Source organism: Rhinatrema bivittatum, chromosome 8, assembly GCF_901001135.1.
Source record: "Rhinatrema bivittatum chromosome 8, aRhiBiv1.1, whole genome shotgun sequence".
NCBI classification, from domain to species: domain Eukaryota; kingdom Metazoa; phylum Chordata; class Amphibia; order Gymnophiona; family Rhinatrematidae; genus Rhinatrema; species Rhinatrema bivittatum.
This window is the reverse complement of record NC_042622.1, coordinates 72,380,610-72,397,636: the sequence shown is the minus strand read 5'-3', so window position 1 is coordinate 72,397,636 and position 17,027 is coordinate 72,380,610. Positions and strand designations below refer to the sequence as shown.

The window sequence follows — 17,027 nt, the reverse complement described above, 5'->3', positions numbered from 1 at the left end:
TTTGGCCTCTGTTGGAAACAGGATGCTGGGCTTAATGGACCCTTGGTCTGTCCCAGCATGGCAATTTCTTATGTTCTTATGTAACACTACAAATATTAAACCAGGCCCTAAACACCAATATACTTCCTATTAGTAAAACAGAATAAGCCAAGCTGCTATAGAACCCCATGCAGAAATAATTGTAAAGCTATACTAATAAATGTTACAAAACAGCTGCTGAACAGAATAACATCCAGCAATTAAAAACTCATTAAAATTATTTTTAAAATTGTCCAAATGCCAATTAAATATTTCAAAACAGACAGATTACATAATACCCAATAATTAAAATGGCAGTCAATCAAGAAAAATAAACTTAAAAAGACATCTTTACTTACCCTCTCCAGCAACTCTCCTACTCCTTTCTCTTCCAGGACAAAAGCACACACCAGAAGCAGCAACAGCTGCTGAAGCTCTATCCTCACGATCCTCTTCTTAGGGCCCACAACCAGTCAATCACTCTCACACACACACACACCCCAAATTAGACCCCATGACCAGTCTCGGTCTCTTTCACACCAGTCATCTTCCTGACCAGTCTCTCTCTCTCACCCAGAAAAACATCACCTCCCTGACCAGTCTCTCTCTCAATCACACACATGCTGTCTCTTATATACAAGCTCAAAATCACATACAAATGCTTTCGCACCCATTCACACCCACAAACACCATCTCGCACCCATTCATACCCACAAACACCAGCTTGCACCCATTCACACCCACACACACCAGCTCGCACCAGCGGCGGATTCCCGATGAAGACCGGCCTGGGGATTCGCCATCCAGTCCAGCCCAGGAGATGCCACGTGGTCTGCCGAGCTCGACTTTGTCACGGCTGCGCTCGGCAGACCATGTGACTAGCTCGACCGGCCCACCGGGGGATGCCCGATCCCCCGATAGATCAATCTGCCCCTGGCTCACACCCACACACACACCAGCCCTCACCCAGGCTCCCATTCACACCCTCACCCAGGCTCCCATTCACACTCATACCCATTCACATCACACCCAGACTCCCATTCACACTCATACCCATTCACATCACACCCAGACTCCCATTCACACTCATACCCATTCACATCACACTCAGACTCCCATTCACATTCACACTCCCATTCTCACATGCATGCACCAGGCCTCACCGCCAAACCTCTTCTTCCTTCGTTGCAGGGATGGGCTCCAGTTCCATCGCGGCTTTACTCTAGCAGGACTTCTTTTTCGCCGCCACAGGGATGGGCTCTCGTGGTGGCCTTGCTTCGTCAGGGTCAGGTTTCCTCTTCGCCGCCACAGGGATGAGCTCCCGTGGCAGCCTTGCTTCATCGGGGGTCGGGTTTCCTCTTCACCACCATGGGGATGAGTTCCCGTGGCTGCCTTGCTTCAACGGGGGTCGGGTTTCCTTGGCCTCGCTTCTACACTGCCACACCCTCCACCCCCGACCTATGCTATGTCCCGTCTTCCTGCCTCACCGGCCAATCAGAAGCTTCCTTTCTTCTTTCTACTCCCATTGGCAGGTAAAAAGGAGGAGGCTTCCGATTGGCCTGCATGGGGGCAGGAAGAATGGAGGAAGCTTGCCATTGGCCCGCAGGGAACGGGGAAGCACAAGCGGGGCAGTGGGACACACTTGCCGGTGCTTGGCAACATACTGGTGTGTCGCGACACACCAGTTGAGAATCGCTGCTCTAGACCAGTCTTCCACCAGAGAACCTCCACCAGCTGTCGGTGAGGGCTTACGGGGCTTGCCCCATAGGCTCTATCACCCTCACCATAGTAGCACGGAGCCACCTTGCTTAGAGTTTGCTGAGGTCATGGACCTGGCGGACTTGACCTCGCTCCAGGCCATCTTCAGTCAAAACACAGGGCTTCTTGAGAGACTTGCTGTCCACATGGATGCCCTTGCTGTCCACATGGATGCCCTTGCTGTCCACATGGATGCCCTGACACCAGCACAGGCTCTGTATCCACTGGCTCCATCCCCATCAAGGCCTACTTCTCCAAGGCTGGTGCTGCAACTCTGCCACCACCATGCTCACCACCACCACCATGCTCACCACCACCACCATGCTCACCACCACCATGCTCACCACAGCATCAAGGATCCACCTCACTTACTGGTGGCCTATGTGAAGTGATTCAGTGGTCTCATTCTAGTTTACAGTGGACAGATACCCGCATCATTAAATCACCATTAGTTTGGCACCATTTTTGGTAGTTTTAATAGACTTCAAAGGTTACACAGGCAGGGAGACTGAATTACTGCATTGCCATGGTTAACTTAATTGTTTACAGCTGCTTTTCCCTGCAACCTTTTGCAGAGCTGTCAGATTCTATGGGACCTGACAGCAAATCTGAGGGACCTAGTTCAGTGATGACAAACCTGTGGCACATGGTGGTGTCTTCAACAATACATGAACTTGTAAGCTGGCTACCATAGTTACCAGTGTGCGATCTCACACCCTATTTCCCTTGCCTCATCCCTTCTCCCTGTGGTCTGAGGTCTCTCCCCACACAGCTTCTCCAAGCTCCTTTCTTCCCCCATCACCCTTCACTCATACCAGCTGAAGCAGCCTGTCCCCACTGTTCCTGAAACCTTTATTGCTTTGTTGGTATAAGATCTCCAGCTTCACAGTTTGCCTTATTTTTAACTATATATTTATTGTATTTTAATGTTCAACAAAGTGAAAAATTCTTTCATACAGAAACACGATTGGAAACAATTATGTAGGAAATACATTCACCAAATAAAAATAACCTTCAAATCTAAACAGTCCACAAATAGAAAGAGGGGGCAGAAAAGAGGAGACTAAAAGGAAACTAAACATAAGAAACTGCTCTGCATGAGATTTGTACAAACTTCCTAACTTCTAACATTATGCCCCATAAACTGCACATTCGTATGTGAAAAAAAGCCTTCATAACAATGCTCAAATATTTTTCAACAAAGAAAGACACTAGTAATGTAAATCTTTCCGCCACCTCATATTGAGAGGATTTCAAAAAATCAGTCAACTCAAGATTAGAAGGAATCTGAAAATTGGCTTTGCCAGATAGAAAATAGACTTTTGTTATAGAAGAAACCAAATGTGAGGAAATATTCAAGACCTCCTGGAAATATCTTTGAACAGTAAAATGCGGCATTTTGCCTATTACCCAAGGAAAATTAATTAAACAAGGTTCAAAAGTCTAAGTCTATTTTCAATTAATTCCATACTTGGGACATTCCTGCCCCGTTCCTGAATTAAGGAAGCTTGAACTGCTTTAACTGTTTTAACTTCATCCTGCAAAGCAGTGATTTTCCCAGCAGTGTGCCAATGATGTATATCGCGGTCGGCCGATAAAGACTCCAGTTTCTCAACAATAGAGTCAACTTTTAATGAATACTGTGAGAAAGCAGTTCCAAATCGAGCCACAAGATCCCATATAACTTCTAAGCTCACTGTCTCCGGCTTTGGAGGTAAAATGCAAACTCCTCTGTTAACCATTCCTGAAAAGGCCAAACATGGGCTAGGGCTGCTAGAAGAAATAGAAACTAAAGCAAGCACCAGCACAACCATCTCTCCGGATGGAATCGGAGAACCAAAGCCGAGCTCCTTCACCTCCGAATTACCCCCACCGCCGGCGACAGTGAAGATGTCATCAGTCAAGGACGCCGCCGTTTTGGAGGGGCAGCTTGGCGGCGCCAGAGGAAGACGAACATCGAGGAGGCTGAGAGGAAAGGTAAAAACTTCAGGAACGTAGATGTAATAATGGAATCAAGGAAGCCAGGGTTCAAATCCTGCTGACACTCCTTGTAACCTTGGGTAAGTCACTTCACCCCCCCCATTGCCTCACGAACAAACTTAGGAGTAAATTTTCAAAGGGGTTTTGCAAATGAAAGTAGTTATATGCATGTAAGTACCATGTTCTCGCAGATATACTATTTTATAAACCTCAAGAGTATGCAAGTATTTCAGGGGTGTTCCTGGGCCGGGCGGTAGGCATTCTGGGGGGGAGCCTAACTAGCTAATTCTGCCCGTGTTGTAGGTATTTTCTGTTTCATGTGTACATTTTACTGGTGGAAAAAAGGTGCAGGTTAGGGGCATTCTGGGGCAGGGTTCAGAAGTATACATGGAAGCTGCAATTTTGTAAGAGATAAACATGTACATTGTGCTTTTACACCTGCTAATTGAACTTATCTGTTGTCTGCAGTTTTTGGGTGGGAGGTCTAGGTCTAGGCAGTTCAGGGTGAAATTCTAGAGGGTCTAGGTAAACTGGAAATAGAGTGAATGACTAGCAGAGTTGTTGGCAAAATGGTGATTTCAAGTACATGTGCAAGTTTTTTCAGAATGGTATAAATTGGGGTTATTATGCGTACATGCTATTTTTTTTTTTTTTGCACCTAAAATATAAGCGCATATGTTTTTAAATAGGAAGAGAAAGTAAGGGTTTTCTTCATTGGAAATATTTGTGCATACGGAAACATATGCATGTACTTTCAGAACAGAACTACATGGTATTTTATAAACTATGCAATTCCCGCTGTGCATCCACTTATTTGCGTAAATGCTGTACCGTGAAAAGGTTTGAAAGTTAAACTCTCAGAAGTTATCAGGCTAAATGAAGATTTTGGCACTTATCCAGCTAAATTCTAACCAGGTAATAAGTTAGCCAGAGGCATAACTGGGGAGGAGTTTAGTTAGCCAGCAGAATTATCTGGCTAACTCTGCATTCCTCAACTTCTAGCATCTCTCCAAAATGAAGTGGATCTTTATTATTATTGGGATTCATATTCAGTGGCTTAGTGGCTAGATAAGTTAGCCGGATACACCTATCTGGCTGACTTAACCAGGAAGTTTAGCGGCACGGCTGCGCTTCTGAATATACCCACTGTCTTAAAAGTTAGCTGGATAGGCTGTCACAGTCACACAGTCTCTCACTCACTCACACACACTTACAAGCTCACACACATACACATGGCCTCTTGTTGTCATTGGACCGTAGTGGGATGAGCTACACATGTGTGACACATAGGCTCTCACAAGCACCCAAACACACACACACACACAAGCACACAGGCTCCCATACAGACAAACACACACATACATAGACTCTCACATAGACACACACAGGCTCTCACAGCGACACACACTCACAGACACAGGCTCTCACTCGCTCACACACATACACACACAGCCTCCTGTTGTTATTGGGCTGTGGTGGAATGAGCCCCACGGGCATCCTGTTGTCTTTGGGCCGAGGTGGGATGAGCTCCACCATGGCCCACAAGCCTTCCTGCTTGTGGGGGTGGGGAGGAGTGGAAGCTGTGTGTGCCTGCAAGAAAAGTTGTGCATGGGCACACGCATGCCCATGCAAGGGAATATTAGGCCTCTCATTTTCAGCCTCTGGTGGGGTGAGCTCTGCCAGCAGCCCCGTGGCTTCTCCTGCTGCGGCTGGCTCGCCGCGCCCCCCCCCCCCCCCCTCCAGATCTGCTACCCCGTTCAAATGAACAGTATGCACACCTTGTAGCACCGGGCCTGCTATTGAATGAATCTCCAAAGTTAGCCAAATAAGTTTATCTGGCTAACTTTGCTGTCCAGACAGTGACTGAATATGGATCTCTTGGAGTCTGGGCTTCTGCCTGCCACGGCCTTGGAGGGAGGCCCTGGAAGGGCTGACCTCCTGGGAACAGGGAGCTTCCTTCAGGTAAAACTGGTTGAGGCTGCATAATTGAGGAATCTTCAATGGATTGCTCTACCCTGGCTAGAGGGGGTGGAATCTATCTTCTCCTGTAGTTCAGGATCGAGACTGCCCTCACCAACTGGGCAGAAAGACCCTGCCACACTGGGGACTTCTTTTGCCCCACAGCCTGTGCATCTCCTGCCTCAATGCTTTGCTTTGGTGGGGCTAGAAACTGCTGCAATTTTTTTTTTCTGTTGGGCAGTATTTAGATCTCTCACAATGGTGCTCACCTGCAGCTGCCACTGCTTGCTCTTACTTCCTAACAGCACTGATGCTGCTGATTATTTTTGTCTTTATTTCTTTATTTATTTATTTAAACACGTATGGTCGTGTGTGAGAAGGAGGAGTTCAGTTTTGGAGGTGTTCAACGCTAACTTTAGGTTCGAGAGAAGAGAGTTAATAGAGAATAGATGGTTTTGCCAGGTTTGAAGTGAAGCGGAGATGGATTCGGTGATAGGTATGAGGATTTGAACATCGTCGGCGTAGATGTAGTGGGTTAGGCCCAGATCAAAAAGGAGAAGGCAGAGGGGCAACATATAGATGTTGAAAAGGGTGGAGGACAGAGAGGAGCCTTAGGGGACTCCGCGGGTGAGACTGATGGGAAGGGATTCATGGGTGTCTACTTTTACTTTGTAGGATCTATTGTTAAGGTATGATTTGAACCAATTGAGGGCTGAGCCAGAATAGCCTATCTCGGCTAGTCTGCATAAGAGGGTTTTGTGACAAATAGTGTCGAAAGCAGCGGAAATGTCGAGTAGAGCCAGGATTTATGAGCGGCCAGTGTCAAGGCCTTTGATAACGGTGTCAGAGAGTGAGAGAAGGAGGGTTTCGGTGTTAAAGAATTTTCGGAACCCAAACTGTGAGGGGAAGAGAATGTTGTGGTTTTCGAGATGTTCAGAGATCTGAGTGTTGATGGTTTTTTCTAGGAGTTTGGCTATGAAGGGGAGATTGGAGATGGGTCTGAAGTTGGCGGGCTCAGTGGGGGAGAGGTTGGGGGTTTTTTTAGAATCGGTTTGACAATGGCCTGTTTAAGAATGTCTGTGATGGTTCCATGGGTGAAGGAGGAGTTTATGATGTCGGATATTGGTTTGGCGATAGTGGAGGAGATGGATTTAAGAGTGTTGGGCGGAATGTGGTCGGATGGGTGGGCTGCAGGTTTTATTTTCTTAATGAGGGATTCAGTTTGGGAGGCAGATATGGTGTCAATAGAGGTGTTGATGGTGACTGAGGGGATGTGGAGGTCTGGGTCTGGAGGTGGGAGGTTCATCATCATTTTGGAGATTTTGTCGTTGAAATATTTGGCGAGGGTGTTGCATTTGTTATCGGGTTCAGGGTTGAGCAAGGGGAGCGTGAGTGTTTTGGTGAGCTGATACGTATGAGAATAGAACTTTGGGATCATAGAGGAAGTTGTGGATCTTGTTGGTGTAGAAATCCCTTTTGGTTTTTTAAAGAGCAGTTCTGTATCTGTGAAGAGTGTATTTGTAGGCAGTGAGTAAGCTGGGGGAAGGGTTCTTTCGCCAAACTTTTTCGTTATTCCTTAGGGGTGCGCTTGAGAGTTTTGAGTTCGGTGGTGTACCAGGGTTTCTTGTTGTGTGAGTGCGGGTTGATTGGTTTAGATACAAGGGGGCAAAGCTTGTTGGCAATCGTGGAGATGATTTTAGACCAGGTATTCATGGCAAGGTCTGGATTAGAGCAGTCGAGGTCAACTAGGGATGTGTTAAATGAGGAGATGAGGTCTTCTTGGTTGCATGATTTTCTGTATTGAATGACAGGGGTGTGGTTGGAGGGGGGGGGGGTAAGGGTTCTGTTTAAGGATAGTGAGGATTTTAGAAGGGAGTGGTCAGACCAGGGGACACATGTGCATGAGGTGGGTTCTGTGTGTTGAAAAAAGGAGTTAATGAAGATGAGGTCAAGGGTGTGACCAGCTTTGTGGGTGGGGGTGTCGATAATTTGCTTGAAGCCCATAGCATCCAGAGAGTTTATGATGGCTTCGCAGCTGGGCAAGAGAGGGATCGAGTCAACGTGAAGGTTGAAATCGCCTAAGATGATGGCTGGGGAGTCAAATTTTATGTGTTTGGCAATGAATTCGGTGAGGGGGGAGGGGTTGTTTTCTAGGAGGCCAGGGGGTGAGTAACCCAGACATATTTGGAGGTAGGGGGATTCAAATAGCCCAAATTCAATTTTGGAGTTGGATATAGAGGGGAGTGGTCGAAGGTTCAGGGTTTTCTTGGTAGCAAGGAGGAGGCCATCTCAACGTTTCTTTTTTCTCGGAATGGAGAAAATGTCATAGAGGTGGGAGGGAAGTTGGTTGATGAGAACATGATCGGTAGATTTGAACCAGGTTTCGGTGATGTCAGGGTTCAGGTCAGTCAGCATATCGTTCAGGATAGGGGTTTTTTTGATGAGTGATTGGGCGTTGAAGAGGATAATTGAGAAGGCTGTTAGACCAAGGAATTGAGTCAATGGGGATATCAATATGGGTATGAGGGATCTGGTATAGGCGGAGGGATGGGATTTGAAAGGTGGACGGGGGGTGAGAGGACAGTGGGCGTTCTTGGGGATAGTTAAGGCCTCCATGGTGTGGGAGGAGGGAGAGAGTGAGGTATAATTTGGAGGGGTATCTGTTTTTGAGGGCAAAGGGTAATTGTTGGGGCGAGGGGAGCAGGTGTCCAGGCCTTGAATATTGGCTGTGTGCACAGCCCCTCCCTGAACCCTGGGAGGGAAGGGAAACATAAAAAACGAATGTCACAGCCCACGTAACATCAACCCTTTCTCGCTGCATTCAGTATTTACACCCCGCGTGCCCCCACCCCCCCACTCCACATCAACTCCCACCCCAGAGCTTATAGCAATCCAGCCGGCTTGAGTAGGGAGGCTTCTTGCCTGTTATGCTTGTCATCTTGAAGGACAGCCCAGCGAGTCACCTCACTCACTCTGACGCTGGCATCACTTCACGGCCTGGACGCAGCCAACTGTAGACCACCACCGAGAGTGGAATGGGACACCACTGTGCTGCGTCCTCCCTGACTGTCCCTATGCATGCGCGTGCCCAACTTCTTGCAACGTAAAGGGCACTCAGCTCCTCCTGATGACATCACCAGCCTTCCACTATTTAAGGCTTCTTTGGAGGATTAGCAGACACTTCAGCAATGGGTCTCCTGCTTTTGCAGCATGTTGTTAATTTTGGCCAGCACTAAGGGTCCACCTTCCCTACTTTCCCTTTCCCTTTTTTTTTTTTTTAATTTTGTTGCTTCATAAAGAAACAGGAGGAGGTAGACAGAGGGGAGAGCAAAGAGCAGGAGAGCCAGGGAATAGGAGAGACTTTGAGGACCCTTACCCACGAGAAACCTTTCTTAGTTCACCTAGAGAACTAGGGGAGTCCACAGTTCACTAGGGGGGTACTGGAATGTTCTGCAGAGGAACTCAACCAGAACGTTTTGGGAGAAAGCTTCCATCAGGAAAATCATCCCCGAGAGACTGTTGTACCGGGAGCAAGGAGGCTCTTCCAGGCCAGGGCTGCACCCAGGCTCTGGGAGTTTGAAAACATCCAGGAAACCGAGATTACTGGCAGCTGCCCGGGGTTACACCTCCCTTATAGCCCAGAGTGAGGCCATGAAAGAAGTGCATCCTATGTCTCTGTCAACTGAAGGGAACAAGGTGAAATGTACATCCACATTTTATGGGTCAGTGAGTGAATGCATTATACCCAACCTAATGAAAGCATGGCCATGAAAAATTCATCATGGACAATAGGAAGAGGAAGTTCGTGGGCATGCAGTTTAAAGTCACCTTACACTTTATTATTCTTTAATGCAACCTTTAAATCAAATAAACATTCAACTATAAAAGAATAATCAGTTGTAGAAAAACCTGGAGGACTATAAAATAAACCCATACCCCAATTTGGGCTATTAATAACATTAATTAAAGAATTTCACATTCATTAGAATCAAATCTAATGAGACTTTAGCAGCAATTAGCAAATCCCCCTCCTTTATGTGTTGGCGACAGAGAGAAAGTAGCATTTGACCCTGAATGTAACCGGTTAATTAATAAAGCATAAGTCTCAAGAAACCACGATTCAGTAATGCAGAGCAGGTCAGATTGATCATTATGCAAGAAGTCTAAGATAATGAGAATATGGCTATGAATCAATATTACATGAACAAGAAAAATATTTCAGGGCCTCATTTACTAAGCATTTTTCCCATAGACACAGAATGGGAGAAAAGCCTTAGTAAATCAGGTTCTAAGTTTTTAAGTTTTTGGACAGATTTTGAGATTAAATTTTTTGGACAAAGATGTAAACCATCTGTGTGATCTTTTTTTATTAAACTCTTTATTTAATAAACTTTTTTGGCATACAATAACATACAAACACCATACTGGCATCATAATAGGCAGGGAGGAAAAAGAGAAAAAAGGAAATCTGCAAAACATACGTTCATAGAGGAAACGCAGATACATCCAGAAATAAAATTCAATAGAAATAAAAATAAAATTAAGCAAGACTGATGATAAATATCCCAAATCAAATTGCATTTAAAGGTCTGACCCGTCAACGCATAACAAAGTTTTTCCAGATCAATCACCATCTCCAATGATCTACATTGGGACAAAACTTCCAAAAGGTTGCAATCATGTATCTAGCAGCCAATAATAATTGAATAACTAATTTGCAACATTTTAAAGGTATGGATTAACCTGTCCATCTTCCCAAAAGAACCAGTAAAGGCGTAATACATACCGGGAGCCCCAGTATATCAGCAATTTCCTGTGTGATTTGCGACCAAAACAGTCGCAGTTGCGGGCAGGACCATCACATATGCTTGTAAGAGCCTCTCTCTCTGCATCCTCGCCAACAAAGAGGACTTGCCTCAGCTATAAATTTGGCATACTACGTTGGTGTGCAGTACGTCCTGTGAAGTAATTTAATCATTAATTCATGACATTTAACACTCATAGAGACACGATGTGCAGCCTCCCAGATGGTCTTCCAGGCTTTAGCATCTAAATTCGCCCCCAGATCTACACGCCAATCCTCTATCAAAGCAGAAGTTGGTAAACCCATATTTTCACGCAAGAATGCCTCTGTACAATAAGGCAATCCCCTCCCTCTTAGTACCTCAGTTGCTCAGATATTTCTCCACACCACTCAGCTGCCGAGGTGGCTCAGCCAAGTTAAAATGGTGGCTCCGGGGCAACTCTTTAACTGGAAAAAGGCCCGCGACTCCCAACCAAGCTCAAAGACGCTTTCCAGCTCGGAAAAATCCATAAAAGTGTCATCATCCCACATCTCTCCAGGCTTTAAAAATTTGGAGAAAAGGTACAGCGGGCCAAAACCGGGTTCTCAAGTATAGGTGTAAATAGGGGATAACCTCTCCTCGTCATACACCAAAATTTCTGAACCTGGCTCCAAACCATGAGTGTGGGCCGGATTTTAAAAGCCCTACGCGCGCCGGGCCTATTTTAAAAAGGCCCGGTGATGCGCGTAAAGCCCCGGGACGCGTGTAAGTCCCGGGGCTTGCAAAAAGGGGCGGTCCGGGGCGAGGAGGTCTGGGGGCAGGACCAGAGGCCTCCGACACAGCAGCCATTTGCGGCTGTGTTGGAGGATCGCGTGCTGGCAGGCTGCCTGCGCGCGCAACCTGTGCCTGCCTTCAGGCAGACACAGAAGGTTAGATAATTTGGGGGGGTTTAGAATAGGGCTGGCGGGGAAGGTTAGGGGAAGGGGTGGGAAGGTTAGGTTAGGGGGAAGGGAAGTTTCGGAGTGGCCTGGGAGGGAACGGGGGAAGGCAGCACAGCTCGGCATGCCCAAGATGCACAATTATGCACCCCCTTGCACGCGCAAGTTATAAAATCGGGCGTACATGTGTGTGCGCCGGGTAGCGTGCACACATGTACACCTGTGCGCTGCTTTGAAAATCTACCCCTGTATGAGCAATAATAGGACTAGACCTATTTATTCTACGCCTTAGGGGAGAAGAAGGAGCCAAAAATGGAATAGTAACTAAATTAACTCATTCAGCTTGCTCCTTTTCCAATCCCAACCATGCCACATCCCCGCCATGCAACCATTCATGCATTCCCACCAACCCAGTAATACAAATGAATATTGGGCAGAGCCATACCACTGTGTGATCTGTTTTTCATCTGTAAAGTGGCATAACACACATTATTTGCCCTTTTAGCTCATGAAATTTGGCTGTTGGCTTTGTAACTAATTATTTTTCACATGTAGTTTTGCGCTTGTAAAATCTTATATAAGTTGATGAGTTACTGAGATGCAAAGTTATTCAAAGCAGCTTATTAGTTAAGAACGCAAATTGTGCACAAAAACCTCAGTTTTTGCTGAATTTTCCATAAGAAAAATTATGCATGAAATTTTGGTACTGGCCTTATTTGCTTGTAAGTCCCAGTAGCAAAACAGTACCTGCCAAAACAAAAACAGTGCACAAAATTCCATGCATGTTAGTACATCAGCTTCTTTGTCAAAAGAATAATGGATGAATTGTAAAGATCACGTGGGCAGAATTGGTCAGTCAGTACAATGGATTTTCATCTCTCCATTTATTCTGGGTTTATGTTGGTAAATATTTTAAAAAATCTTTGTGCTACAGTTGTTCCTTTTTTTTTTTTTTATTCGCATAAAGGCTTTTACCACGTAAACCTGTATCCTCTGTTTGATACCCCATTGCTCTCTCTTCTTTGTCATGGGTCTTTAAAACCTGGGAGAAAATCTGAATGTTTGAGGCCTGGTGTTACTCTAGAAATTTTAGTTTGGAAATTGTGTTTGATTTGTGATCATATTTCTGAAGGTGCCACAACCTGTATAAACTGCTCTAAATCTAATAGAGATTTCCATTTGTAAGCACAAACAGTTTCTTCAATTTTTTGTAGCCAAGCCAGCAGAGTATTTAATTGGGCCTCACTGTATTATATTGAGTTGATGGGGAGACTGTGCCCACCTATTAGTGCTCTTCTTTGTAAGCTCATTCTCTGCTCATGCCCTGCTTTTGTCAAATATCTCCATATTAATATCCTCACAGTGACTTTTGCTTGTGTTTGCTTCCAATTTTTTGTATGGAAAGTTTTTCCTTACAAGAGTTGCAGGAGATGACATCCTCCAGCAAAAGATGCAATTTCTAAACTGTGCCAGCAAATCATTTTACCAACTTTCTGCCCCCATGTGATCGCTGCATGTGATTGAACAGATGCCCCTGAGCATTGGCAGGCTTTCTCCAGACCTGGTATTTACCTCCTAGCCTCAGGCATGCTGTGTCTTGTATTATGAGAGGATCATGATTTTCTGTGCATAACTCCAAATCCCAAAATGCTTTGCAGTGGCAGGACTACAGCACAGTAGCATTACCTCTTGTCTCTGTATAGGCCTGTATGGCGCCTGTACTGACTGCTTTCTCATTTGATCTAGTGGCACCCTGGTGAAGCAGACTGTAAAAGGGAACACAGGACTGCATTACTGTAGTTTCTACAACAAAACCGAATGTATGAAACTCCTTCTCAGAGCCAAAGTCAACCTTAAGATCAGTGAGTCTAGTTTATTTCACATTTTTGTAGTATAAACGTAAAATATCTTTTGTATAAAACGCCCAGATGCGCACTCAGAGGAATCACATGGTAACTACATTAAATTCAGTGGATTCACTATGAGTTTCCTGCCATCTCCCATAACAAACACATGCAAGAGATATGAATATTTTTGAGTATCACCCTCACATACTACTCCATCACAGAACAGGCACAGCACAGGCAGCAGCAGTGCAAGTTTTCCATATATATAGTATATTGGATCAGGGTTTTAAATAAAAACGATATGTGGATACCTAAAATGGTATATCTGTCAGAAAACTAGGGTAAGTAACACCACCGCTGTTTTAAATGATTTGAAAGATGCTTAATGTTGCAAGCTTTATTACACAATGACAGAGAATATCAATAAAACACTTGCAATAGAGTTGAACTTCAAGAAAGATAGTTTGTGACTTGCAAAAGAATCACATGAAAGACACCTTCATTAAAAAGGGGATACAGTTGAAGCACAGTCCACAAGAAAGGATACTTTGTAATTGTTTCACAGGAATGTTGTATAGAGTCCCATGCATATCTCTATCCCTTCATACAGATTCCACTACTATTTCTGTGTCCTGTATTGACTCTGTCCCAATGATTTTTTTTGTTTCTGTGTAGTCTCTATTACACTTCTGCTATGTCCTGTATTCTCTCTGACCCTACAGAGGCCTCTTTTCACCATACAGGCTTCTTCAGGGGAAATTATGCTTCATAACTATTCATGCATTGATACATGGACTGTATTTAGTGAAGAGAACTCAGTCTCTTATTGTTGATTCTTTATATGTCGATTTGCCAATTCAGGGTCTCAAGACTTTAACTGTTGTTAATTAGCAGCTTGCTAAATACAACATAATCATATGTGAACTTCCAATGTCTTCTCGGCGTGTTGGAAACCTTCCCTTGTCTATTTGCCAGAGCTGTATCTGTAGCAGACTTCAGTGCCTCCTTGCAGTACAACAGTAAAACAGTAGTGGTATTACTTACACTATACACTATATACACTGCCCCACCACTAAACAAGTATAACATGGACAGCAGTGGTAGAAGCTTCCCCTACACTCCCTGCCCTACCACAGAACTGATCTGGCACAGACAGCAGTAGTGCAATCCCTCCCAAACACAGCCCCACCACAGAACAGGCACAGCATGGACTACAGCAGTGCCAGCTTCCTTCACACACACACAGCTCTCATTTTTGGAATATCGGGAAGCAGAAAATTAGTTTGTAATAAATGTATATTGTACAAAATATGCCACGTTCAGGTCACAAAAACTCATGAAGATATACAATATAAAACGGACACAGTAGGCTGGCTGTACTAAGCTTTTTCTTCACATAAACACGAAATGCGGAAAAACCCTTTGGTACATTTGACTCAGTATCAATATTTGTCTTGGAACTAGTCTTTATATCATCTTATGACCTGTTCTGATGGGATCTCTTTTTATGGTAGAAAGGAAAGTTCAGAGTTCCTGCCAGTTCATGAACCAGATTCTGTGGGTCTTCTCTCGCCTCCAGCTTGTGCCCGTTTATTATAACATTCAACAGGCCTACCCAGATTAGCCCGTTTATTATAACATTCAACAGGCCTACCCAGATTAGCCCGTTTATTATAACATTCAACAGGCCTACCCAGATTAGCCCGTTTATTATAACATTCAACAGGCCTACCCAGATTAGCCCGTTTATTATAACATTCAACAGGCCTACCCAGATTAGCCTCCTTGCTTCCCTGCCTCTGAGCCTGTCTTCTAGGCTCTTACTTCCTTGAAGCCTTTTCCCCCACTTACTGTATTTCTTGACCCCATGCTTTCACCCCCCTTTCTTGTACTTTGATCCAAGCTTCTACGTTGAGAATTTCGTGCCCTCTCCTCTCTTCTCTTCTCCACCCTTAATAGATTTTAATCTCTTTGTATCCTTCTGTATTCTGTTGCAAATATCATATTGATTTTGTTGTAATTTTTCAGTTTTTTGAATTTGCCTTGTGATTGTGTTATTTTATTCTTTCTTTCAAACCTTTACTATCGTTGCCCAGTTAGCTTTTGACTCCCCTCCCTTATCTCCATGTTTTACTGTATTTTCCACTCATTTTGTTAAAATGTGAACCGGCATGATGTTGCTCACTAATGCCGGTATATAAAAGTTATTAAATAAATAACATTAGAAACCTGCTTCCATGTCTTTGTTACAGAAAATGATGCTGGGGAAACAGCACTGGACATTGCCAAGAGGTTGAAACATTGCTTATGTGAGGAACTGGTAAGACTTCTATTTTCAGTATATCAGAATAATTAAGGACTGGTTGAATTTTATACTAAACGATACACAAGAGGTTTAGATACATTGTTTTGTTTGAAACTGAGTCAGTCTTAACTGAAATAGCTAAACCCATCATTCCCTGTACATACCCGGATCAGTCCAGACTCCTGGGTTTGGCCCCCCACTCGAGCAGATGGAGACAGAGCAGTTACCATAACAACGCTCTGCCTATAAATAGAATGGTGCCACCTACAGTCCGGGAGTATTCCTCTGTCTCCAGCAGATGGTGGGAGTGCCAAGCCACTGTCTGGTCTGTGTGGTAGTTTGTTTTGGGAGTTAGTCAGAGTTAGGTGGTTTTTTTGGTTCATTTTCTTATTTCTTAGTCAATTTGGCTTTAAAAAAGAAACAAAAACCTTAGTCATAGCAGTGTTGTCTTCAGCCTCCCAGGGGGTTGTGAGGTCCTGAGAGGGCCATCCCCCACTGGTCGTAAGGCAGCTGCATAAGAGGGTCGAGGACTCTAATTTCTTTCTTGGGCAGCTTTGGGTGTGACACCGGGGAGCCCGGTTCACTCCATCCTACAGGAATCAGCACCTTGGACCACTGCCGGGCAAGTTTCTAAAAAAAAAAAGTTTAACTTTTCATTCGGCCGGCAGTATCCCGGCGGTTCTCTCCTTCCTGGTTCGAGGGTGAGTTATTTTTGAAATTTTTTTCTTTTCAGTGCAAATTTCTGTTTTCTCTCAATGCCACGATCTTCTTCATGCCGCGCATGCGGCTCGGCCCATGCGCGCCATTCATGGGAGAGCCTCTGCTCCGCGTGTTTGCCGGGGGGGGGGGGGGGGGAGAGGGGTCCTTTGGGTCCATTAATGCTGTCAAAATAGTGGAAACTAAATCTACCTGAGTAACTGCGGGCTCAGATACTGCAGGTCAAGCTGGTGTTGACCACACCCATGGGGGGGGAAGTCCCGTGAGGGGCCACAGGTCAGGCTCAGCTCCGGACACACAAACACAGATTATATCTTTTATTAGACAGTTTATGAAGCCACCAGAGATGGTGGTAGTGAGTAGAAGATGGAGCCTGCCTAGGCTAGTATTCCTCAGGGCGCTGGAACAGCGGCATCTCCGGTAGCAGTGCTGTAGGAAGAAGAATTGAGAAAATGAGTACACTGAGATATTCACAGAGTCCCCAGTGTGAAGAAGCCCCGAGATAGGGAGAGCTGGCCCTCGAGGAGCAAGTACCAGATCCCTGGGCCCAGAGACTCGTTGGCAAGTACTCACGCAACAGTTCTTCGTGGAAGATGGCACTGGTGCTGGAACGGAGGCAGGCCCTCGAGGAGCGAGTACCTGGTTCCAGGGAAACAGCTCTGAGGAGTAGATGGTAGTAGTACTCACAGATGGTGTCTGTAGCGAATTCTTCCAAGTAGAA

The 17,027-nt window shown here is 45.1% G+C and overlaps 1 protein-coding gene across 2 annotated transcripts in view; it reads left to right on the top strand.

The window, feature by feature from the left end:
• The window catches only part of LOC115096994 (arf-GAP with SH3 domain, ANK repeat and PH domain-containing protein 1-like), a 248,059-nt gene that overhangs the window by 186,976 nt on the left and 44,056 nt on the right, over nt 1-17,027 (top strand). For both annotated transcript variants that reach the window (XM_029612363.1, XM_029612364.1), the window contains 2 exons: nt 13,184-13,299; nt 15,537-15,604. In XM_029612363.1, the coding sequence (XP_029468223.1) occupies nt 13,184-13,299; nt 15,537-15,604 (184 nt within the window). The remainder of the gene's footprint in view (nt 1-13,183; nt 13,300-15,536; nt 15,605-17,027) is intronic.